The sequence below is a fragment of the Chaetura pelagica genome, unplaced genomic scaffold (genome assembly GCF_000747805.2).
Source record: "Chaetura pelagica isolate M959 unplaced genomic scaffold, ChaPel_1.0 scaffold40, whole genome shotgun sequence".
In the NCBI taxonomy this organism is placed as follows: domain Eukaryota; kingdom Metazoa; phylum Chordata; class Aves; order Apodiformes; family Apodidae; genus Chaetura; species Chaetura pelagica.
In genome coordinates, this window is record NW_009952160.1 from 2,671,733 (window position 1) to 2,698,839 (window position 27,107).

General features: G+C 37.5%; 1 protein-coding gene across 1 annotated transcript in view; it reads left to right on the top strand.

The window, feature by feature from the left end:
- Positions 1 to 27,107, top strand: part of MAN2A1 (mannosidase, alpha, class 2A, member 1) — a 79,244-nt gene that overhangs the window by 24,561 nt on the left and 27,576 nt on the right. Inside the window, exons 7-12 of the mRNA XM_010007234.1 lie at positions 1,102 to 1,288; positions 3,611 to 3,788; positions 9,031 to 9,233; positions 10,573 to 10,758; positions 11,761 to 11,875; positions 13,003 to 13,070. Of these exons, the coding sequence (XP_010005536.1) occupies positions 1,102 to 1,288; positions 3,611 to 3,788; positions 9,031 to 9,233; positions 10,573 to 10,758; positions 11,761 to 11,875; positions 13,003 to 13,070 (937 nt within the window). The remainder of the gene's footprint in view (positions 1 to 1,101; positions 1,289 to 3,610; positions 3,789 to 9,030; positions 9,234 to 10,572; positions 10,759 to 11,760; positions 11,876 to 13,002; positions 13,071 to 27,107) is intronic.

Here is a 27,107-nt window from a genome sequence, read left to right on the forward strand (position 1 = left end):
TTTTTGAAATTAAGCTAACATGTTCCGGGGTCAAAAAAATTTATTTAATACATAATACTGAAAGATGGTGATGGTGTTGAAGCTTTTTAGTTCCACTGTGTTTTTACTTGAAAATGGTAGGAAGGGGAGTATTCAGAGAAAGCAATCTGCTGCCCGGGTGAACTTGACTTGAGGAAAACATCCTACTGTGGAAGAATTTGTCAGAAACTAACACTTCAGAGGTTCCTCTTTGAATATTGGTGTATGCCAGTCAGTGTACAGATTTCTTAATTGGCAGGCCTTTTTCGTAAATAGTTACATACGTAAATAATATGCATGGTATGATACAGTTTTTGGGCTTCAAAAGAAAGCTTTTCAAAATACGTCACGTATCAAAGATAATGTGACACAGTCATCTGCACACTTATTTGGCATATGTAGACATGGTACCCAAGATAAAGAGAACTACAGTTGAAAAGTAAGTATGTATATTTATGGAATATTACCTTTTTAGTAATAGGTAGTAGTAAAACAGGAGTTTTTCAACAGAAGGTCTGCATTGGAACTGTGGATACATATGCTGTTAAGTTTTTATAGAGTATCTTCATGTGTAATGTTGACATGCTTGGAAACCAGGTTATGTGGCACATCCACAGCACTCATGGCATTTTTTCAGCATAAAATTCCTGAAGTCATTACTGCTAAAAATAAGTAAACAGCATTTGGCAGGTTTGTCAGATGAGTAAACTTAAAGTTCCATGAGAACTTCAAGTTCTCTTTGAAGTTAAATTTTGAAAGACCTGCTTTTGAGACTTCACAGAATGTAACCTGCTTCTCACAGGTTACACTTTAGGGAATGGACTGTCTTGGCTGAAAAGTGAGGGTTGCAGAGGTGGTCTCGGAAGTGCATAGAATTCTATCACACAGAATAATATCCACAAGTCTGTAGAATAGTACAGTTAGTGTATTGTAGTTATGCGTTCCAAGAAATACAGCCATTGATAAAGCCAACCAATTCAAATGTGCTATGGAACACATAGTTCCATATTTAGATATTTAGTTTTGGCAAATCTGAAAGTGTTTATTTTAAAGTTGCTCTGTGTATACTCTATTTAATTCCAGATTTAGGATCCAGTACAGATATCCTTTGTCATATGATGCCTTTCTATAGCTATGATGTTCCTCATACCTGTGGTCCAGATCCGAAAATCTGCTGCCAGTTTGATTTCAAGCGACTTCCTGGAGGAAGAGTAAGCTGTCCATGGAGAGTTCCACCAGAGGTCATCCATGATGGAAATGTTCAACACAGGTACAGCTTTTAAATATTATGCAGAGGAATAATTTTTTTTTTTTCTTTTTACTGTTCTAAGATGGTACCTAGTTCTGCTTGGTTAATTTATATAGTTCTTACAATGAACTTCTCATTTTTAGCAAAGATAGGCCAGCAAGGTGAGGTGGTGGAATTGCTCTTTGTGAGAGAGCAACAGGAATATATTGAGCTGTCCCTGGGGGCAAATGAAGAGGAGTTTGAGGGCCTATGGGTAAAGATTATGGGGCAGGGTAAGACAAGGGACACAGTTGTGGGTGTTTATTACAAGCCAGCGGATCAGAATGGGGATGTTGATGAGGCTTTCTACAGACAGCTGAGAGTCATCTCACAATCACAGGCCTTGGTCTTCATGGGGGACTTAAATGACCTTGATATCTGCTGGTAAGACCACACAGCCAGGCAGCTACAGTCCAGGAGGTTCCTCCAGTGCATTGCTGATAACTTTTTGACTCAGGTGGTGGAGAAACCAACAAGAAGAGGTATACTACTAGGCCTAGTATTGACAAACAAAGAGGGACTGGTAGAAGACACTAAGGTTGGGGTCAGCCTTGGTTGTAGGTGACCGTGAGGTGGCAGAGTTCAGAACCATGTGCAGCAGATACCAAGCATCTAGCAGGGTTAAAACCCTGGCTTTCAGAAGAGCTAACTTTGACCTTCTCAGGGAGCTACTTGGAGAAATCCAGTGGGTTAGGATGCTGGAAGGGAAGAGAGTTGGTTAATATTCAAGCACCACCTCATCCAAGCTCAAGATCAAAGCATCCCAAAGAGTAAGAAATCAAGTAGGAGAGACGGGTAACCTGCATGGTTGTCCAGGGAACGTCTGAACAAAGTTAAATGGAAGAAAGAAGCTTATAAATCATGGAAGAAGGAGTTGACCATTTGAGATGAAGGGTGTAGGGATGCAGCAAGGAACGCTAAAGCCTCCTTAGAATTAAAACTGTGTTTGCTCATAACTTCAGAACATAATTGACAGTGAAATTTGAAGATAGGTTAAATTAAGGAACGTACGTTACATTTTTTTCATTTCCATTCATGATACAAGAGTCTAACTATTATTATCTCTGAATACTAGGGAGAACATAGCCATCTGTTAGGTTTTAGTGTTACTAGTTTACTGTAGTTTCTGTGAATTTTATGAACACATGGTGGTTTGTTTCCTGCTGGTGGGAGACTTCAGGGACAGCATGATGTCATGTACTGTAACTGTGAACGTTCATATACTTTTCATGGCATATCCATGCAAAACTTGGAAATCCATATATGTGACCTAGGTTTCCTTAACTGAGCAGTTCAAGTGAATCTCAGTTCTATGTCTTACATGTCCAGGTGGGGGCGTAGAAATCATCTTAAACCCAGATTTATTTTTAATATGGAAACACTGAAGTTTTTTTGTTATGTAGAAGAATAAAGTTTCCTGTTACTCTCTTCAGGCCTTCAAACCATCCCTATTTTAAGAGTTAGATATGGGTTTGTGTTTACAATTGTTGCCAATTGCTGAGTATAACAAATGTATTAATGGTAACAGGGTGAGTTTTTGTTTCTAGTTTCAATGCTGAAGTTTTGAAATGATGGTGTGTTGGTTTTCTACATGTCAATCTGCATGTCCTTTTTCTGAGTATAAGTTTTGCCAAGCTTCTTGAAAACTTCATGTTAGTAAAATTTAATTACAAAATTTTACTGAAGAAAAAATGAAAATAAACCAGAATACATTTCAATTCTCATATGTAAAGGTAGAAATTGGAATAATGAAAGGAAAAAGTAATTTTATTTAAAAGTAGAAAAATGAAAGCTAAAGGTGACAGGAGAACAGTAGACCTAATTAGAAGAATTGTTATGACACACTTATCAAACGTGAAGGAAAACTCGTGTCTTTAAATCAATGCTGTAAAAGGAAAACTCCTGAGTATGTATCCAAGTTTACTGAGAAAAATGTTTGTAGAATATTAACTGATCATTGGAACCTTTACTTAAGTCTTGTATTTTTCCAAGCATGTTTCCACCTGTAGGCTGTGTGGAAAATGTGAATTAGGCTGGCTTAGAAGGTGGAATTATTAAGTCTTGTGTTGTGCCAATTGTTCTACTAGTTGTGTGGAGAGGAAGAGAAGAGCTTGCTTTTTATTGTAAATAAGGGCTGGGGAGGATTAGGATTGTTATCTAAATGTAAAACAGGTAAACATAATTTAAACTGAAGGTTGTTTTTGGCAAATTCTTCTTTTCTCTGAAGGTTGTTTTTGGCAAATTCTTCTTTTCTCTAAATTGCCTTTTTTTTTTTTTTTTTTTTTTTTCCCCTCTCCCCTCAAGGGCTTGGCTGATTTTAGATCAATACAGAAAGAAGTCTAAACTTTTCCGTACTAAAGTTCTGTTGGCTCCACTAGGGGATGATTTTCGCTATGCTGAGAGCTCTGAATGGGATCAGCAGTACCAGAATTATCAGAAGCTGTTTGATTATATGAATTCTCATCCTGAATGGCATGTTAAGGTAAAGGCTATACTTTTTCTGGTTTATGTAGAAAACCAGTATTTCAGTATTTTGAGTTTCTTCCTGGAAAAAGTTCTGGTTTGTGTTTGTTTGGTTTCTTTAACTGTGGAGCTATCTATTACTCAACAGCATTTATTTGCTTTGGCAGATTCATTTTTTTTTACTTTTACTAGCTCCTCTCTTTCCAAAGAACTTTAATAGTATCTCCTTGAAAACTATAAGTAGTATCCAAACTAGTATATTGTAGAGAACGGCTATTAAGTTTTATTGTTTTCTTAGTACTCTTGTTTTCACAAGCTTCAAGCATGGTTATTTAAGGCTCACAGGCTTTTTTAATTTGAAGTATTGTATTTTTTAATGAGAAGCTCAAGCAAATTTTTTTGCTTTGATTGGGTCCTTCTGGTTTTATGTCTCAAACCAAACAAAAAATCCTAGGAGATGCCATTGCTAACACATATTTTTGAACAAAATCTAAGAGATTGACCTGGCTACAAAAGGAGTAAATATACAATCACAATTATCAGATGAACTATCGCTTCAAATAATTAATTACATTTGAAGGTGAATATACACAGTCATACATTCTAAAGTGTAAACTAAATACTTTTGAGACTTGTTTTACTGTAAATGCTGTCTGTACTCTGACATTTTTTCACCGTCGTACAGCAAGGGAAAAAGAAATAGACTAACAAAACCCTTTTTCTTCTTGAATATCTGTCATGGTTTGGGCCCAACATGACAAAAAAACAACAGCTCCATTGCCACTCACTCAACTCCCCCCCACATTCATGGGATGAGGAGGACAAAGCTCATGGATTGAGACAAAGGACAGTTCGTCACCAATTTAAGGTCCTGGGCAAAACAGACTCAACTTGGGGAAAAAATAATAATTTCACAGTAATCAAACACATACGGAACACAGACAACACAAAGAGCAGTGTTTGCATATGTTACCCCCACCCCTCCCTTCTTCCTGAGCCCAAATTACTTTGTTCCTGGTTTCTCTCCCTCCTTCCCTCCAGCAGCACAGGGGGACAGGGGATGGGGTTTAGAGTCAGTTCACAGGCTGGTGGTTCTTGTTGTGCCATCCTCCTTAGGAAGGATTCCTCACAGTCCTTCCCTGCTTCCCCACGGGGTCCATCCCACGGGAGAGAGTCCTCCAGGAACCTCTCTTTCATGAGTCCTTCCCACGAGGTCCAGAGCTGCTCCAGCCTGGGCTTCCCACAGAGTCATGGGCTACTTCGGGAGAAAACTCCCCTGGCCCGGGTCTTCCACAGCTGCGCAATCAGAGTCCGCAGGCAGCAAATCCACTGGCCACAAAATCCAAGTCCAGTGGCCAAGTTCACCCTTCCTGGAGCCTTCAGGGACTGTTCTGCCTCGTTCCTCCACAAGTGCAAAGGGACAGCCTGCCAACTCGCCATGGGTTTTAGGGGAACGTCTGTTTGGGCACCTTCTTCCCTTTCTTCCTTACTGACTACCAGCATCACTCTCCTCCTCCAGCTCAGCTCTTCTCCCCCTGAGTGCTTCTCTGCTCAGTTGTTACTTTGGTTCTTTCATATGTTAATCACTGAGGTGCATTTATTGTCCCTCTAATGGCTTCTTGGCTGGCTTTGGAGCAGGGGAGTCTTCTCAGCTTCTTGCCAGAGCCACTTCTGACACCCTTCCCCCACTATCAAAAAAAACACCAAACCAGACAGACACGTGGGATATTACCACTTTCACAAGGGTTTGTCTTCTCTTCCTTTCTGATCTTATGAGTTAATTACTCTTTCGGACAAATTTTAAACATTTTTCTGGAGCATATGTCCGTTACCATTGAGATTTTCATGCCAGCAGCTATTCTGTGATCCTAAAAGTATGTGGTGGATTAGTGTAAAGATACCTAGTTTACTATGAGGAAGCATAATGTCCCATTTGGAGACCTCCTTTACATCTAATATGCATAAATTAAGCTAGGGCTTTTTGGATGCCAGTAGAAGAGTCTTGTCAGGTTACATCCACTCATCTAACAGTAGAATTAATTTTCTTCAACTTTTTTTATTATCCCCCACAGTTCTGGCCATTTTCAGCTCCAGTTAAGCTGTGACCTCTCAAATTTTCTCCTTGCAGTGGTTAGCAGCATTTCCGTATTCTTCCCCCGTCACCTGAGCTAGCTTCCGCTGGGCACACACCTTCCTTTTGAGCCTATTCTGCAAGGACAGATCCCTGTTCAGCCAAGCCGAGCTTCCGCCTCGTCTGCTTGTCTTCCAGCATTTTGGGATTGCCTGCTCCTGTGCCCGTAGGATGTGATGTTTAAAAAGTGACCAGCACTCATGAACCTGCAAAAATATTTTCCCAGGGGACTTGACTCAGAAGCTCCCTGAGCAACCTGATTTTAAACTGTGTCGCCGCGTGGTTGCTGTGGAAGAGGCAACCTCCAATCTCCACTTTACTCACAAGATTCTCTCTGTTGACAAGCAGCAGATCAAGGAGGGCATTCTTCCAAGTTGGCTCCCATATGACCGGTTCCATAAAGCGGTGATCCCAGGTGGCTGAGAAATCTGCCCAGGGTTATGCTAGCTGTGTGTTGCTCCCAGTTGATTTCTGGCAAGTTGAAGTCCCCCAAAAGGACAAGGGTGGTTGACTTGGAAGCATCCCTTAGTTCCTCAAAGAACAAGTCACCAACATCCTGACCAGGTGTTCTATAGTATATTCCCGCAATGACATCCGTAAATAATACGGATTCTTCATCCATTTATTTTTTTTGTTCCGAATTCTGTCTTGTAGGTGTCTATGTTAGTGAGAGAAAAGGCCAAGTGTCATAGAAGTGCTTGGTAAGGCAAGTTTCACTAATACTGGGATTTCTGTGGCAATATGTCTCTTCCTCTGCTTTACTGCCAAAATAGCTACTGTATCCACCTAACAGATACTGAATCTTCTTAATGTTTTGAAGAGTGAATATGGTTTGGGATTTTTTTAAATGTGGAAATATGACCTTTGTTGTCATAGTAATAGTGCTTATCTTCCAAGTCACTTTTAAAATATTTTTATTGAGTGTTGTTGTAAATTTTAACATGCTATTTTGTATGCTGCTTGTTAAAAACAGTTTTAAAAAGACCTAACACAAAAAAGTGACAAATTTAAAGAATTATCATGATAGTTTATTATGAGGAGGCTCTTGGTAATGGGATCTTCTAGGCTTTTCTCACTTTCATTAATTGTTTTTCCACTCTCATTCAAAATCCACTTTGCTATCTATGCCTTCTTCAACAACATTTTTCAGTGCTAGCAACATTAACATCAGTCCCTCTCCCTTTTTTTACTTTGCCCCTTTTTTTGTACCCTTCAAACTCAAAGGAGTCCCCCAAAAGGACAAGGGTGGTTGACTTGGAAGCATCCCTTAGTTCCTCAAAGAACAAGTCACCAACATCCTGACCAGGTGTTCTATAGTATATTCCCGCAATGACATCCGTAAATAATACGGATTCTTCATCCATTTATTTTTTTTGTTCCGAATTCTGTCTTGTAGGTGTCTATGTTAGTGAGAGAAAAGGCCAAGTGTCATAGAAGTGCTTGGTAAGGCAAGTTTCACTAATACTGGGATTTCTGTGGCAATATGTCTCTTCCTCTGCTTTACTGCCAAAATAGCTACTGTATCCACCTAACAGATACTGAATCTTCTTAATGTTTTGAAGAGTGAATATGGTTTGGGATTTTTTTAAATGTGGAAATATGACCTTTGTTGTCATAGTAATAGTGCTTATCTTCCAAGTCACTTTTAAAATATTTTTATTGAGTGTTGTTGTAAATTTTAACATGCTATTTTGTATGCTGCTTGTTAAAAACAGTTTTAAAAAGACCTAACACAAAAAAGTGACAAATTTAAAGAATTATCATGATAGTTTATTATGAGGAGGCTCTTGGTAATGGGATCTTCTAGGCTTTTCTCACTTTCATTAATTGTTTTTCCACTCTCATTCAAAATCCACTTTGCTATCTATGCCTTCTTCAACAACATTTTTCAGTGCTAGCAACATTAACATCAGTCCCTCTCCCTTTTTTTACTTTGCCCCTTTTTTTGTACCCTTCAAACTCAAAGGTACTGTATTTTGACCTACCATGTAAAGGGCTGTTATTACTATGTTTGCCTGAGCAGTTTTAAAAAGGACCAGAAGATAAAGGATTTTTAAACTTCCCGATGTTACATCTCTAAACACAGTTTCTTTTTATATAATTAAAAAAAAAAACAACACATCAAAAATAAAAACAGCTGCTGAAAGGAAATCATAAGTTTTGATTGGCAGTCATCTTGAATTATGTGTATGTTGGACATCTGGAGTACAACAGACCTAATTTTGAAAATGCAGTGCTAAGACAACTATGCTCTTGTTGCATTACATACGTTTCTTATTTAGTCCAGACATCTTACACAATATTGAGATATTCTTCAGCGCAGGTACTACAGACTTACTCATAAGGCATAAAAGAGTGCTTTGTTTATTTGTTGAGATTTAGCTTTTAGTATTTTTACCTTTTTATTTGATTTTTACTTAAAAAGGAAAGTATTTCATATTTCATGAATCATAGAAAGGTTTGGGTTGGAAGAGACCTTTAATGATCATCTAGTCCAACCTCCATGGAACGAGCAGGGATGTCCTTCCACTAGACCAGGTTGCTCAAAACCCCATCTTGCCTGACTTCAAACACTTCTATGGATGGGCTTCTCTGGGCAACCTGTTCCAGTGTTGCACCACACTAATTGTAATATTTATTTTTTTTGTTCTATCTAGCCTGAATCTGTTGTCTTCTAGTATTACCCCTTGTTCCATCACTAGAGGCAGTACTCAAAAGTATATCCCCGTCTTTGTTTTAGGCCCCCTTTAAGTATTGAAAGGCAGAACAAGGTTTCCCCAGAACCTTCTCTTCTCCAAGCTGAACAACCCCAACTTTGTCAGGCTCTCTTATGAAGAGAGGTATTCCAGACTTCTGGTAATTTTTGTGGCCCTCCTCAGGACCTGTTCCAACAGGTCCTTGTCTTTCTTGTATTGAGTTGATATGAAGTTTAAATGCTGTTGGAAGAACTATTAAACATGTTTGAAAAGTGTGCAAGAAAGCTTTAAAGCTATTTAGGTTAGGATTTCTGGTATAATTCTGCTGAAAGACTGCTATATTTCTGAAATGTATATGAAACCAAACATTCCTTCTCTTCATGTTTAAATAAAGAAAATGGAACTATGTTATAGTAATTCTAATTTTCATTCAGGCTCAGTTTGGAACTTTATCAGATTACTTCGAAGCTCTGCGCAAAGAAAGCAGTTTGGGTGAAAAGAGCAGCAATTCATTTTTCCCTATTTTAAGTGGAGACTTCTTCACCTATGCAGACAGAGATCATCATTACTGGAGTGGATACTTTACATCGCGACCCTTCTATAAACGGCTGGATAGAGTAATGGAATCCTACTTACGGTAAATACTCTATCCATTAAACTGATTAAATATGTCTTGGCACATGGGAGAGATGAATGTGTAAGTACTCTGAATCTGTTGGACTGATGGAGAAGTTTATTTACAATAAGGCTAGCCTAATGGCCCCCAAGTAAGTTGTTCTAAAATACTATTCAAGTGATCAACAAGTCCTGATTTCATTAAAAATAGCAGGTATTATAGTTTTTATTTCTGTTTTGGATTTGGGTAGCTGTCAGATTGATCATTATGGCTATACTGTGAACTCTTTAGTGAGCTCTAAGAATACAGAGCAATAGACCTGAAAAAATAAATTAAGTGAAGAAGAAATGAGAGCAATAGACAGACTAAGAAATTTATAAGGAGAAGTGAGGTCAAGGGCCTGAGAATAGGAAGGTGTTAGGGAACAGACAATGTAGCATAACTTTGAAGACATTGCATTGATGGGCAGAGAGAAAAGTTTCACAAATCATAAAACAGGGAGAAAAGAAGCCGAAGATTTCCAGGAATGAGAAGAAAAATAAGACCAAAGCTGAGTATCTCTTTGGTGGAAGAATGTAAAAACAATGAGAAGTTATCAAAGGAGTAACTTCTGCAATGTTTTAATCAGAACTTTGGAATGCTAGAGGTGTTATATACAAAACCAAGAAAGTTAGAAGATTATGAAGAGAATGTTTGTAAGACTAACAATTAGGAAGTTTGACAGCTATTCAGAATCAGTTTACAAATAGAGTATTGAGCATCACCAGGAACACGATTTTCTCAGAAAAATGTTTATTGTTATTTTTTTTATTTTGAATTGAGTGTTCTCACTGTTCAAGTGAATGTACAGTGAGCAAGCCTAAGTCTTCAGGAGAATTTAGTTTACTGAAAGAATAAATGACAGAATAGATATTTTGTAGAGTGTACAGATTAGTATGTTTCTTCAAGATCATTTTATTTGTTTCATAAGTTGCTTTTTAAAATGGGGTTTGTTTGTCTCCTGTAAGGCAATCTATCCTTACTGTATCATTTCAAGATCATATCACAGTATCTCACACATTTGTAACAATTATATATTACTACGTATTGTCATATTTTTATTTTAAACCTCTACTGTCCATCACTGAAGCCTCGCAGGAAGCTTACAAGGTGTAAAAATAGTTAATGATGAATTGCAGCAGTGATTTTTAACTGTTTGAACCTAGAGACTGTCTAAAAAGGTGCAAGATTAAGGTTTAAAGAACTCGCAGAACTAGGAAAACTGAGGAAACTGTTAAAAGCAGAAATTTATTCCCAAGTAAAATGTGTGTTGCTTTTTGTGTTTTCAACTTGGTATTTTGATTCTTCTCTGCAATTCCAGGGCAGCTGAAATCCTCTACTCCTTGGCTTTGGTACAGTCCAGTAAATTTGAAAAGATGAATGTATTTCCTTCAGTGCATAACTATAAATTGCTGACAGAAGCTAGAAGGAACCTTGGACTCTTTCAGCATCATGATGCTATTACGGGAACATCTAAAGACTGGGTAGTTGTGGATTATGGCACTAGGTAATTTATTATAAATACATAAATCTTATTTTCCCTTTTTTAAAACAAAAGTCTATGTTTCAGAGGTACAGATTTACTATAGCTAGCAACATAACAAATACTTGAAAGTGTAATAGCTCTGCAAGAAAAGAGGATTTCATTACCCATGCTCTATATTTATGAAATATTTTTTAATCCTGTGAAGCAAGAATTTTATGCCCAAACAAAATTTCTAATGTTTCAGAAGAAGCTAGGTAGAAAAGATACTGAGAGTTCTTTAGTAACGGCTGTGACTTTCTGCAGTAACTATTATGTAGGAGAACATCACATTGCCAATCTTTTACTTAATTTGTTGTTTATTGCTGTTAAATTTGGTGGGTAGTTGTTTTCTCAGTATTGATAAATTACTCTGCTAGCTACTTTGTGTGGTTTTTTTGAAGAGTGTATGCTATATGTCTGTGTATGCAGATAAGCTTTAATTACACATTTGTTCAGAAAATTGTTACGTATTGGAATGTTAAGCACTACTAAATTTAAGGTAGATGATGGTAGATGGTTCATGGTAGTGGAAGTAATAGTCATAATTTAAATTTTGGTGTCTGTGGTTGTTTTTGTAATACTACTTAAAGGCAGTCTTGACTTTGTGACTGTTTCAAGCTTATCACCCCTATAGATTCTGGAAATCAAGCATATAAACCACAAACTTTCTTAAGATTAGCATTTTGAAAAAGTACTTGATATTTTGAGGGTATATGTTTTGTAGCATAACAGTGGGGTGGAGATATGAACCTCCTTTTCAGTATGCAAGTAAGGAATATAATGAAATTGAGGATATTTCTGCCTTTTGCAGTCTGGTCATCCATTGCAACTTGCGGTTATTAATATTATGCTATTTTAATATTAAAAATTAAATTCATTTTTCTGGAACTCATACTTTTGACTTCTTTAATCATTTTAGTCTTGATGTTATCACACTGAGTAAAAAGAGTTGAAAAGTAACTAAGACTTTAAAATTTTTAACAGGCTTTTCCATTCAATAATGAACTTGAAGAAAGTGATAACTGACTCTGCACACATACTTATCCTAAAGGATAAAGGTGCTTACAATTATGACATGTCAACGCCATTTCTGAAGATGGTGAGCTATCTTTCTTGATTTTCTCCAAAAAGATAATGTGAGCTATGCCTTTTAATTACAGTTTGAGTGGCCTGGAAAAGTCAGAATGAAATTTGCTGCAAATAGCTGCTCAAAAATCTGCTACTTAGCACTGTTCATATTAATTGAAGACATTTGAAAGTAAAAAGTGAAAGCTTCAGCAGTTAATGCTGAATAAACACCAAACATCTGAAGTAAATGGGCTTATTTTGTTCCACTTCATGAATCACTAGCTAAAACCATGTTCTGATCTTCTTGTGGGCAAAAATTTGTTGATTACTTCAGTGATCTGCATATAAGTGAATATATAATGGTATGCAGTCCTCTAATTTGTCTTTGCTTATTACTTAAGAAATGTAGAAATTGGAGGATTTCCGTCCTGAACATAAGTATAAAATGAATTTGCAAGACCAGGTCTAAACAAGATCTTGTGCTTTTTTCTTTGGCTGAAAGTACTCTGAACAGGAATGTACGGCTGATTAAGTCAGTAACAGATTCCCACATGCCATTTTGAGACCCATTTTACAGTGAAGAGCACCCTGAAGAAACACACTTGCTAATATTGTCCCCCTTCAAAATTCTTAGTTTCTTCATTTTCTGAACAAAAGTTTTGTGAGTGCTAGGTAGTCTTAGGAAGTCTACCTAAGTTCATACACCTGGAATAGAGAGGAGGTGAGTTGCTTTAATTTCTTTATGCATAAACATAACAGGATTAAGTCTTTACAGAATCACAGAATAGTAGGGATTGGAAGGAGGTCCTCTAGTCCAACCCCTCTGCTCTAGCAGGATCTCACAGAACAGATTACACAGGAACATGTCCAGGTGGGTTTTGAATGTCTTCAGGGGTGGAGACTCCACAACCTCCCTGGGCAGGTTGTTCCAGTGCTCTGTAGATAAGTATTTTCTCATATTCAGGCTAAAAGTATTGTGGAACATTGTGGTGTGTAACATGCTAAAATAAGATTCTGTTTATGGTATGGCTAGCATGGTCTTGTACTTCATAAAGTTCATATAGTAGACAAGCTTATATATTATACATTTATTATTATTATACACTGAACTGTACTCACTTATATGTGTAAAGCAAATTCAAAGATGTTTTCTTACAGGATGATGTTCAGTCTTCCCAAGATTCTTTGCCACGCAAGACAGTTATAAAGCTGACATCAGTACCAAGGTAAATAATTTATGTATTACTCAGTAGACACTTTCATGTCTGAGATTCTTCTAGCAATTTGTATTTTTTCACCACCTAGTAGATTTTTATGCCATTTCATTTTTTTTACTTTAACTCAAAGGTAAAATTGGAAAAAAAACCCCAAACAATTAAAAAAAAAGGATAAAAAGGTAGTCTGGCATATTATGCTAATGCTGTTGTGTCTAGATGAAGGAGGATACAGCACTTCAAAAGTACAGAAATTTCTCACATACCGCTAATTTAGCTGCAGCAAGTACAGTAGTCTGTTTTCTGTGTGCTTTTACAGCATTTCTATCCTTAATAAATTATGTTTGAGATCAGCAGTGGAAAATTCTAATTAATCGTAATTACAGCTGGTTCAGTGAACACTGAGCAAATGCGTAATTTTTATAAGGCCTAAAAATCACAGTGTATAAATGGTAGATTGTTCTTAAAATTCAAGTAGAAGATAAAAGTTGGACATTTTCCCCAACTCCAACTTCCCATTTTTTTAAGAAGGCTGCCTTCTTTATTTATATGTAGTTCTAGAGTATTCAGTTAAAACAGACATCCTGTTCTCCCCTTGAACATTAAGTATCTAATCTGAAATAAATTAAACATTAATTAAAAGTTGATTAATCAAAATAAAATTTATAAGACATGCATATGAGAGCTGCTATGTCTCTAAGTAATGCAAGATTTTTGGCTAATAAAACAGAAGAGTTAGGATTCATTTAAAAGGTAGAAAATGCTGTATTTGCTGATGTTAGTATTTAATTTATCTAATTTTATCAAGTGGCAAACTAATAAAACTCACTTGCCTTACTTAGGAAGGTGTCAGACTATTGAGGACACTAACTGCTACTGTTCAAAAATTCTTATCAGATTCTTTAAGAAATGAGCGAAGTTTGATCCTTGTGAGCTTTTGGGAGATGTTTTCTTCAGTCCTCTAAAGTTAAATGTATATAATGTGTGTATATATGTAGTTTTAATTGAAGTTTGTGTCTTGAGCAGTCATTTATGCAAGCATACTATTTTGTTTTAAATAGCAGTTTTATTCTCTACTTAAACCTCTAGAAAGGTCCTATTAGGGCATTTCAGACTTGTCCAAAATGGTAATAAAACTCAGGTGCCTAGCTATTTATTTAACTAAAATACTTTAATATTTTCAAAATACCCCGTATGATAGCTTTACAGGAGAAGATTTGATTGTATATAAACCCTTGGCTGCAGACAAGTTATAATGTAGACTTTGCTTTTTGAGGATACTTTTAATGCTTTTACTTTCTTTGCCTACATTAGTTGTTGAAATTTCCCTCATGCGCCTCCCGTGCCTTGATGTCTTTTGTTTGCATCCGCTGTTCTACTTATCACTGCACAGTATGCTAAGTAATTTTAAACCTGTTTAGTGTTTATGCATTTCAGGTATTTGTTTTATTTTTTTTTCCTTTTAGTTGTGTATTCAGTAGATATACATACCAAGCCTTTTTATTTTAAAATTAATAATTATTCTGTCAGCCTTTAACTTCTGTTGTCTAAACTTGTCCTAAATTACTGAGACAGTATCACTGGTCGGTAGTTGCTAATTTAACTTACATGGTATTGTGGTGATACCATGTGGTCATAGAAGATGTGATTCATGTTCCGAACACTGTAACCAGAATTGTGGGAGATAGAATAAAAAAACTTGAGGGAGAAGAAGAGAAGGATTACAAGATAATACTGATATTGCTGTCTGAAAACCTTTTTTTTATAGTCTCCGTATTTGAAAACACTTTCAAAGCAATGCCTAAGTGCAGTCTACTTAATGTTTCCTTTATATTAACATTTTCATTTGACTATCTGTATGCTTTAAATAAAAATAAGCTTAGTTTTTCTAGGTTCTGATTGTAGTCTGAATCTCAACTGATACTATTACCATTGTGGAAAGTGGTATGTAATCTGAGACAGATCTAGTATGTCAATACTGTAACTGCGCATCTGAGTTTATGAGGTAACCAGTAATGATATGAAATGTTACTTTCAGTAGAATCTTATACTTAACTTGATCAATTTATCACAGAATCACAGAATATTAAGGGTTGGAAGGGACCCCTGAAGGTCATTGAGTCCAACTTCCCTGCCAGAACAGGACCAAAAAAACTAGGGCAGATTACTCAGAAAGGCATCGAGACAGCTCTTGAAAGTCTCCAGAGAAGGAGGCTCCACAACCTCTCTGGGGAGCCTGTTCCAGTGCTCTGTAACCCTCACAGTAAAGAAGTTCTTCCTCATGTTGAGGCGGAACTTCCTGTGCTCGAGTTTAAATCTGTTGCATATCACAGGGCACAAGTGTAAAAGAGGTTGTCCCTGCCTTCTTGGCACCCAGCCCTCATGTGTTTATAGACATTAATTAGATCCTCGCTCAATCTTCTCCCCTCTAGACTGAAAAGCCCCAGTCTCTCAGCCTTTTCTCATAAGGCAGGTGTTCCAGTCCCTTAATTGTCCTCATAGCCCTCTGTTGGACTCTCTCAAGTAGATCCCTGTCCCTCTTGAATTGGGGAGCCCAGAACTGGATACAATACTCCAGATGTGATCTTACTTACCACTTATCACTCACTTATCATTAAGGATTACTGTGGTTAAACTTCAGAATTTGAAGCTTCTGAGACATAAACTGATTTTTCGTTTTAAATTTTGGGGCATTAGCAGGTAGAGAGTATTGATTATCATCAAAAGTTTGTTATTTGGTTAGCCTCTATTCATAACAGCCTTTATAATTCATGTCTGTAGCATGAAATCTCTAGATTTCTTTCTGTTGATGTGTTTGAATATACCATTATGTGGGATAGAAATAAAGTCAGAGGAACTGCCAAGGTGTTACTTCTCTTTAATTGGCTAAATATTTAGCTTTTTGTAGTTTTGCATGTCCATGTCAGGATTTTTAAAAATAACTGTATTGTAAATAGATAATTCTTATAAAAGTTTGGTTCATATCACCTAAAAATTTAGAGGAGCACTACTCATAGGAAACTCATAAGATGTGGTTGTTATAATTTTGTGGGGTTTTTATCATCTGATTAATTAGTAGTTTTCCTATTTTTTCTTGTTTTACTGGGTTCACACAGACAATTTCAAATTAACCTGCTTTTCAACAGGGTAGTATTTGGGGGTATGCTTTTGCCTCTCCCAGCCTTCCTTTTTGATGTTTTTAGTTCAAGTATTCTCTTCACTGGTGGTGAAAATCATAGACAGTAGTGAAAACTGATTGGTCAGACTGCACAGGAGAGCAGGACAATGAGATTACATGGGGAAAAAAACCCAACCAACCAAACAAAAAAAACCAAACCCAAAACAACAGAAGAAAACTTATCTTTCAGTAGTCATTTTTCTAGTATGGAGTAGCTCCGATTTGTTGTGTATTTGAGAAGTATCTTTCAGACTGCTTCCAAGTAGGTACCACTTCTAATGTATTTGTTAATATTTCTCCCCCATCTATACATCTTCTCCCTTTAGTGCTCTGTTGCCACCTTTTTATGAATCCATAGTTTTATAGAAGGAATAATGTGTTAACATCAATTAAATAGGTATGTATTTTAAATCTTACTGTGACTCTGCCACCTTAGAACAGCAAAGTGATCTTAGAATCAGGGTTTTGAGTACTAAACTTACAGCGTGTCTTATTACACTAAGCCTCTTTTTAATTGTTAACTGAACTTGAATGCTTTTTAAAAAAATGTTACAGCTGAAAAACAGCTTTCACAAGGGAGTATCCAACCAGATTTGGAACTACTTTTGTATTGTTCTGAAATAAGCTATTACAAGTGTGTCTTGGAGAGAAATCATGGTTAGGTGAGAGCCCTGTCCCTTGACAGAATCATTGTTTCTTGGGATTAGGCTGCTAGAGGTCGTATTTCCCAGATGGCAAAAGACTTGTACTCACTGGTCTTGGCATGGGGTGTGTGTGGGTCTGAGCCTCTTGCCATGTAGTTCGGGTTGTCAGCTGTTCATGGAGGGTATGTTGAGAGTGTTGGAGTGGCAAGATTTCCTAGTTATTTCTATCTACAGTGCTTGCTGGAGACAGCATTGCATGGGAATGTGACACATGACTAAATAACTGAATTGACTGTCTGTACAAAGTTAGAGATACTGTTTGGCACAACATGATGAACCTAGGAGTGAACAAGACCTAACACTATCAGTCATACTTTCATTGCGCTATACAAGGATAGTGAAACACATTCCATCTGAAATAAAGATACTATGGTTTTGAAAGATTTTAAAAAAACATTGATTTAGAATTATTTTTAGTGCTAACCCAACAATACTTTGAATTTTCTCACAAATTATGTTAAGTCAGTTAGACATAGAGGAATGTTATGATATCTTCATGAGGCTAGTTTAATAGCTTAGAAGGCACATTATCCACTAGTTGAAATATTTGGGTTGCCTAGGGGATTAATTCTGAGTAGGATACAGTGTAATAAATGATTTCTTCAAAGATAAGTCAAAGCACCAAGCGGTTTAGTGATATCCACCTTATTGAAGAAAATTTCATTTTTCCAAATAAAAGTAAGATGGGCTATTATCCTTCAGTATTTATGAGCAGGTTTTGGCACACAGTAGTAACTAACAAAGTTTTGGCATAAGTTGTGTTCATCCTTGAAGGTCCAAAATTTATGATCTTTATTGAAAAAGATAACTCTGATTTACCTTTAAGATTTTGAAGTTGGATACCTTTGAAAAAAATTAACTTGGTAGGTGTATCCACTGCTTTCTCAACACAGCACTAAAATGTGGAAATAAAAGCTATGTTGTTAAATTTAATGTATGATTAAAAATAATGTACAAAGTTCAAAAATTCTTGCCAGAGCAGTGTGTATGTTATTGTATTTGGTTGGAATATGACAGCAAGGATAACTTGCTTGAGAAGGAAACTTTGTTGGTGTCATATGCCTAAGGTGAAAGCTGTCCTGATGATGTGAAGCAGTTGATTATAGCTTCACACCAAAGGAACTGTATCTCTAAAATATTCTCATTTGGTAACTTTAACTTCGGTGATTTTTTTGTTGGCTTATTTGACCTGTGTTGCCCGTGTTGGCATAATCAGTCTAAACAATTATCCAGTGTAGTTGCAAGGAGATATTCCAACAGCATTTAAGATCTTAATAATATGTATTTTTATTACCTTTTAAGCTTGTATGAGTTCTGAGGCATATGTATTTTTATTTAAAAACTGAAACAGTGTTTTAAGAAGGCAACTGAAACAAGGATATTTTCAATTATCAGTGAGGAGAAAAATGTTTAAAGAGAGGCCAGAAATACTCGTGGTGGTTTATATATTGTTAATAAGCACACTTGTTCCCAACAGAAAAAAAAAACAACCAAACACAACCAAAACCAACCAAAAATACAACACAAAGACCAAACACAAACCCACAGTTTTAGTTTTTTTATGGGATGAAATAGTGACAGCAAGTATGCACAACCTTGCTATGTTTTTGTTAAAGTGAAACCTCTATATTAGTGTCATGCTTTGGGCCTAACGTGACAGCAAAGAAACAGCCATGTGGGCCGTCACTCGGCTTCCTCCCCCCAAACACACACACTCTGGAATGGGGAGGACAAAGCCCAACTAGAAGCTCATGGGTCGGGACAAAGGACAAGGAAGGTTCTTCACCAGTTAAGGTCCTGGGCAAAACAGACTCAACTTGGGGGGAAAAAAAAAACAACTTTAATTTCACACTAATCACACACAGGACATGGACAACACACAGAGCAGGGCTTGCATATGTTACCCACACCCCTCCCTTCTTCCTGGACCCAAATCACTTTTTTCCCAGTTTCTCTCCCTCCTTCCCCCCAGCGGCACAGGGGGACAGGGGATGGGGTTTAGAGTCAGTTCACAGGCTGGTGGTTCCTGCTGCTCCTTCCTCCTCAGGGAGAAAGATTCCTTACAGTTCTCCCCTCCACTTTACAGTCACTTCCCCAGGCTCTGGAGTCTTCCACAGCTGCATAATTCAAGTCCACTGGCCACAAAGTCCAAATCTGCTGGCCAGGTTCACCCCTCCAGGCTCCTTCAAGGAACGTTCCTCAACGAGTGCAGGGGACAGCCTGCTATGTCTCCATAGGTTGCAGGAAAATTTCTGCTTGAGCACTTTCTTCCTGTTCTTCCTCACCAACCACAGATCTTCACTGTAGCACTTCCTTTCACCTCTACAGCACAGCTCTGTTTTTTTTCTAGCTGCTTGCTCTGCTCAGGTTCTTTCATAGGTTAATCACAGAGGCACATCTGTTGTCCCTCTAATGGCTCCTTGGCTGGTTTTGGAGCAGGGAGCTTCTCAGCTTCTCACAGGAGCCACCTGTGGGGCACTTCCCCCTCTACCAATAAAATCCTGCCAAACCAAACCAGGACAATTAGTAGTTTTAAGAGAGGTGGACAGGACAAATGGTCAGTGGGGCCTTAAGACTTATGTTTATCAAGCATATTCTCAGCACAGCAATGCAAGTAGTTAAAAAGTTAGAAAACTCTTTGAAATGATACATGAAGAGCAGCACTTCTCGTTTCCAGTACTCTTGACTGCTTAGGCTGAACACAGCCTCATGATTTTTTCCAAATTGTTTTAAAATTTCAGTGTTCAACTGCCTGATCAATTTACTAGATTTCAGGTGACTTGTAACTGCCATGAACCTGCTCTGTGTATAGTAAACACAAGGCATTTTGATTAAATTGAGTGGGTATTTAAAAAGTATTATCTGTGATTATTTTTTTCATTATAGAAATGCTGTTGTGAAATCAATGAATTGCTTCACTGAAACAGGGTAACTCAAGCATATGAATCCTGAAACATCAGTTAACATGAACTTGAAATCAAGTATTTTTGTGAAAGTAATTCTGGCAGAGTGGTGATTTTAAAATTAACAAAATGCAAATTATTATACATTCATTCTGCTTTATAGGTGCAAGTTAGCTGTGCACTAACCTTTATGACCTAAACCTAATTCTGCATTGACAATATCTAATGGGATAAGAAGTGTGGAGAGCGTGAAAGAGTTTCATAGTGCATTGATCTCTTAATTCGCACTCTTTCTGTAAGGTCACAGCAGGTTTTCAGAGTTTTCCATTTTTACAGTGCAAATTTTCTACTTTCGTGTTAATTGGACTACATGTAGGCTGTTCTCAGGACTGACTCCCTGCGCTGGCAGTTTACACTTCACTGAAGTTTATCTGGGAACTCTGAAATCAAAACAAGTAAACGAAGGTATTCATGTCCATTTTGGTGTAAGAGATGGTTCTTTAAAACTGAACTGTACTTCATTTCTTGAGTTACTATTAATTTTCATCAGTAAGAAAACAACAGCACCTTTGACTTGCAATTAATTGCACTCCAAAGATTTCTGTGTATTGGCACTATTTTTCAAAACACAGTTTTACTGTCATGCTTCTGAATTGAAGTTGTTCTAAAAGTTGTTACATTTCAAACTTTAATAATAACTTTTTTAGGGCATAAACATTCTTACAAATGAAAAATTTTCAGTTTTTAATTTTTTATCTCTCTTATTGTTGATAAACCAGTGATGCTCTATTCTAAATGTTTTTGTTTACTGACAGTCTTTGAAATTACAGTTGCAAAGTCAAACCAGTAAATAAGTTGATGCAGTTAGGAGGCTTTTTGCAGTTTCTTAAAACTGCACAGATGTAGGATTTTCCGTTCAATGCACAGTTTTTCAGCAGTTCTTGTTGGGCCAGACAGTCACCAAATATGGGAAACATAACTTATGGATGCCAGTATGATGTAGATAAGCAGACACTTCTTTATTGACGTGCAGAGGATACGGGGGATAACTCCTCCTGGTGTATCCTGAATTGTATTACAATCAACAGGTTTTTATATATTAAATTTCTATTGTCCAGAACATAACGTAAAAATGCACTAAGTTAATCCTTTGCATTGATTGGCCCCTTCAAGTTACATAACTTCATATGTATTCATCTCTAACAAAGATCATTGATCACCCTATTGATTGTAGTCCCTGATATTCAAACCAGATTGGGATGGGGAAAATGGATATTCAAGTAGCATAATTGGTTACTGTGACCTTGGCTACCATGTGATAGGTTCAGGATTCATTATTGTATCATTCTTTCCAAGGTAGCTGCTTAAGAACAGTTACTGTTTATGCAACACTGAACGTTAGCTTCTTTTATGTGCCGCTTGTCTAGGACATGTGGTTTCTGTGACTACTGAAGTAAAACGTAATTACTCACTCCCTCTCACAATATGATTCCCATACAAACAGTTTCTTCTGAAAGCCTTGTCGTGGTCAGGCCTTCTGAATACTCAAAATTTGGTCAATTCAGTAACAAGACTGAAGGGATTTGATGCTTTGGTTGCTATAAAAAATTGTAACATTAAAATGAAAAATCCCACAATTAGGTGCTAAAAGAAATTTCTGATTTCCTCTAAAAACATATGTCATATGACATACAGAATGAATAGATTAATTTACACATGCTTTGGGGCTGGGCAAAAAACCTGGATTTGTTTTTTTAAAAAGTGATCAATAAGAAGCAGTATGCTAGTAAAGAGCTAAATACAACTGAATGCATGCACTTGTTGAAGCAGTTTTGGAAGTAGAAGATACACGTTTTCAGTATATTAGTGTATTTGTGTATTATTTCTTCTTTTTCCAGGCACTGGCCCCTTCAGCCTTTTTGCTGAAGTTGCCTTGAGGCAAAACTAGTTACTCCAAGGCTCTCAAGGCATAGACTGAAGTGATACGGCATACTTTAAGTCTTCTGTTCTTCTGAACCAGATTTTTTTTCCCTTCTGAATGCAGATCTATAAAGCCTGCACTACAAGAGGAACAAGGAAAGGATTTTAGTGAAGGTACTTCCTGATCCTGAAAAAGTCAGGGGGCTTCAAGCCCATCTTGGACTTCAGAACACCTCACAACTTTGTGGTAAAAGAAAAATTTAAAACAGTGCCTTTGGACTTAATCCTTTTATCCGTACTTGAAGAGTAGTTATATGCTCCAGATTAGGATATGTGTGCCACTGTAATCCATCCCAATCATAGGAAGTATGTGTATCTGACATATGTAGTAGGTATATGTCATTTTTAAAATATTGTCTTAGGTTGATGTTGGTTTTTTGTGTTCTGAAAATTTATAGTTCTTGCTGTGCTCTTGTCTGTGTTTATCGTGAATGCTGTTTTCTTGAGGTTGTTTCATGGTTTGTTCTTGAGAAAGCCACACAAAGGTCCTGCTTCCAGTTAGTGTAGAGGGATAGAATATGTGCCTGTCATTTGTCCAACTCTCTGCTTTTTGCATAAGCAATGGATATTATAAAGATGTATCTGTCAAGTTATAAAAAGAGAATTGATAGGAATGTGTTTGTGCTTTCTCTCATCTTTATTGACAAATCTAAAGTTTTACTTTGGGATTGTCATTAGGAAAGGCCTTCCTGGCATGATTCAGAATTCTGAAATGTCAAGCTAAGATAGTGGAACTTTTTGTTGAAGTACAGTATAATTGGTTTTAATTATTTGTATATTAATCAGAACTGGCAGCCATTACTGCTTTTGGAATGAATGTGTAATTTCAACATTATAGCCCTATTTCTAAACTAATAATTTAACTTTTTCAAATACGGTTATAATCATAGCATAATTCTGTATTGTGTTAGTTGAAACTCTGCTGAATTCACCATTCTACTCAAGTCACCAGCTTTTTTTTTATAATGAAGAGCTGATCTGTGGATAGTAGATTCTGTTTCTGTACCTTTGTTTTATACCTTAGGAAAGCAACACATTAATATTGTGTGATTGTAGTTTGAAGTTGAGATTTGATTCCTACTAATTCTTCTGCAAGGTTTTTTCTGTAAACTGGAAAACTTGTCTTATATAAGAAGAGGCAAAATTCTTAATATTTGTCAATAAATTATAATTTTTGACTGTATATACTCAAGATTAATAGTCTACAACAATTAATTGGATTGTAAGAGTTGTGGCTTAATGTAAATTGTAAATGTAAAGTAAAATGTAAATTATTATTTTTGTTACATCTTTGACAGTAGTGATGGTCCCAAATTAGTATTCTTAAATTAGAAGAAGCTTTGCTGCATGTGAGGACCATGCTAGCATTCCTTACCTTATCCAGTTTAGTAAGCTGAAAAATCTCCTTAGACTTTATCCAGTGAATCAAAAGCCCCTTGGGAAGTCATTGGAACCTCCTTTGGGTGAGAACTGTTTTCTGACTATATAGAGACCTGTTTGCTTAATATGACTTTTTTTTAAACCATCCATATTCCCAACTGCCCCAGATTTCATGTTTTCGTGTGACAGTGTATCTCAGACTGCAGCTCTATAGTCATAAAGTTTTCCTCACAAAGGACTATTTTGTTACTAGGTCAACCAGTAGTAGAGTTGCTTTTTACGTGAGACAGCAGCTAGAATGTATTGAGTTCAGGGGCAGATGAGGAGTGAGTTGAGAGTGTGTGGGTGAGAATTAAGGGGCAGGGTAGCACAGGTGATACTGTTGTGGGTGTCTATTACAGGCCACCTGGTCAGACAAGGAAGTTGATGAGGCCTTCTTCAGGCAACTGAAGGCAGCCTCGGAATTACAGGCCCTGGTTCTCATGAGGGATTTTAACTATGCAGATATTTGCTGGCAGGCCTGCACGGCCAGCCACTCACAGTCCAAGAGGTTCCTCAGTGCGCTGATGATACGTTCTTGATGCAAATGGTGGAAGAGCCAACTAGGAGAGGAGCACTGCTGGATCTTACACTCACAGGGAGGGTCTGGTTGAAGCAGTGAAGGTTGAGGTCAGCCTTGGCTGCAGCGACCATGAGAGGGTGGAGTTCAGGATCCTGTGTGGTAGGAACAGAACACCAGTCAGGATCTTGACCTTGGGCTTCTGCAGGGCCAACTTTGGCCTTTTCAAGCAATTGCTAGGGGGAATCACATGGAACAGGGTACTAGAAGGTGAAGAGGCCCAAGATGGTTGCCTAACATTCAAAGATCACTTATTCCATGCTCAAGATCAGCACATCCCCAGTGGGTAGGAAATCAAGAAAGGGAAGCAAGAGACTTGCATGGTTAAAGAAGCAACTGCTAGGCAAACTCAAGTGGAAGAAGTGTGTCTACAGATCATGGAAGGAGGGGCTGGCTACTTGGGAGGAATATAAGGCTGTTGTCAGAGGATGTAGGGAGACAACTAAAAAAGTTGAGATGTCCTTGGAATTAACCCTTTCAAGAAAGGCCAAGAACAACAGAAAGGGCTTCATCAAATACATTGCAGACAAAACTAACACTAAAGTCTTGGATAGTAGGAGAGGTGCCTGAGGACTGGAGGAAAGCAAATGTCACTCTAGTCTTCAAAAAGGGTAAGATGGAGGACCTGGGTAACTGCAGACCGATCAGCCTTATCTCCATCCCTGGAAGGGTGATGGAACTTGTTCTTGGCACTTTGTCTAGGCATATCAAAGATAAGAGGGTCATAGGAGCAGTCAGCATGGATTTACCACGGGGAAGTCATGTTTAACCAACCTGAAAGCCTTCTATGAGGACATAACCAGGTAAACGATGGAGATGCAGCAGATGTGGTTTGTCTTGATTTCAGTAAAGCATTTGACATGATCTTCCACAGCATCCTAGCAGCTAAACTGGGAAAGCGTGGTCTGGATGATCAGGTAGTGAGGTGGATCGTGAAGTGGTTGAAAGAACGAAGTCAGAGAGATGTGGTCAATGGAAGAGGCTTGTATCTTGTAGAGTCCCTCAGCAGGCAGTACTGGGACCGGTTCTATTCAATGTATTAATTAACAACCTGGATGAAGGAACAGAGTACATTGTCAGTAAGCTTCCTTGTGACATAAAACTGGGAGGAGTAGCTGACACACCAGAAGGCTGTGCTGCCATTCAATGAGACTTAGTCAGGCTGGAGAGCTGGGCAGGGAGAAATGTAATGAAATACAAAGGCAGTTGTAGAGTCTTGCATCTGAGAAAGAACAACCCCATGTACCAGGACAGGTTGGAAACTGACCTGCTGGAGAGCAGTGTAGGAGAAAGGGACCTGGTAGGTCCAGGCCTGGAGGTCCTGGTAGACAGGACCATGAGCCAGCAGTGTGCCCTTGTGGCCAAGAAGGCCAATGGCATCCTAGGGTGCATTAGAAAGGGTGTGGTTAGTAGGTTGAGGGAGGTTCTCCTCCCCCTCTATTCTGCCTTGGTGAGGCCACATCTGGAATATTGTGTCCAATTCTGGGCCCCTCAGTTCAAGAGGGACAGGGAACTGCCTGAAAGAGTCTAGCGCAGAGCCACAGAGATGATGAAGGGAGTAGAACATCTCCCTGATGGGGAAAGGCTGAGGGAGCTTGGTCTTTTTAGCTTGGAGGAGACTGAGGGGTGACTTCATTAATGTTTACAAATATGTAAAGGGCAAGTGTCAGGAGGACAGAGCCAGACTCTTCTCAGTGATGTCTGGTGATAGGACAATGGGCAACAGATGCAAGCTGGAGCATTTAAAATATGAGGAAAAACTTTTCTACTGTAAAGGTGACAGAGCACTGGAACAGGCTGCCCAGAGAGGTTGTGGAGTCTCCTTCTCTGTAGACATTCAAAACCCGCCTGGACGCGTTTCTGGGTGACCTATTCTAGGGCATCCTGCTCTGGCAGGAGGGTTGAACTAGATGATCTTTCTAGATCCCTTCTAACCCCTATCATTCTATTATTCTGTGATTCTGTGATTTAATTAAATATCTAGGATTATATAGTTATGAACACCAATGGTTTCAGCATCTACTCTGTCTCAGAGGAAGTGTACGTTAAAGCTGTAGCAATTCTTGAAATAAAGCTGTGTAATACAGCCGGGTGTGTTGATGCAATTTTAAGTACACTTTGGTGTTTTGAGCTCAATTTGGTATAGCTTTTTTTGAAAATTCATTCTTGTAATATGAAGATACATTTTTTTAAAACCCCACTAACTCAAACGGGAATGTTGAAGTAGATCTGGTCCCCTTCTTGTTAAACCTGGAAAGGGAAAAAATAGATTTGGCATCATGTTTTAATTCCACACTTTTGTTTTATTTCTAGTGAGGTTTTTTAAAATGCATTTTTGGCAGTGCTGTCTTCACTCAGTTAAGAGACAGACTTGTCTGCCTAGCTAGTCCTTAAATATTCATTGGTAAATGTTGGCTGTCACATATTATTCAGTTTAGGTCCTTGGGTAATACGTCTGAGCAGGGTGGTGAAAAGTGAGGCCAAAAATAAGCACAAAATTCTTTAGTTCATATCATAAAATTACAATTTTTTTTCTATTTGTATCAATCATGCTAAGAGTAGAATGTGAATCTATTTTAAAACTTTAAGTCATTTAGGCAACAAACAGTCTATATAGGATTAAAATTTATAACTAACATAATAAATAGGAGCAAGTATTTCATATTAAAATAGTTAAATTAAGCAGGCAAGTGGAAGTACTACATACCACATGGAAAAATAATGTGGGGACTAACCAAATAGACATTAGTGAAGCAGAAGACGACTAAGCATTACAGATGATGAGATTTGTTGAGTTACTTGTCAGCTGTCAGAGGCAATTTTGCTTCTGTATGATGGAAATGGAAATGTTCTGTGTAAAATACAGCTGAAATAGTGTGCTGTAGTTGGAGTGATGAAGGCTTCATCAAAAATATGGTATTTAGTTTTAGAAAACACACTTTAAAGGATGGGACTTTGAGAACGCTTGACAGGAAAACGAGTAGTAAGTTGAAGAAAGTGACTAAAGAGATGTTAAAAGAGAAGAATCTGTTTGGTTTGAAAAGACTTAATAATGAGGAACCTAAATCTATAAATACATACAGGTTTATTGCAAACATAATCAGAGGAAATAGCAGAAGGGAAAAAAAGGAAGACATAATTGGAAGAAATGTTTTTTAATGTAAAATATTTTAAAAATTAATTGTATATTAGCGAAATGGGTGTTTGAGCTGCAGGAGACGTATGAACAGTTTGGATGTTTTAAAAAATAGTGATGGCAACATTTGTGAAAGGTTGTCCTGCTGG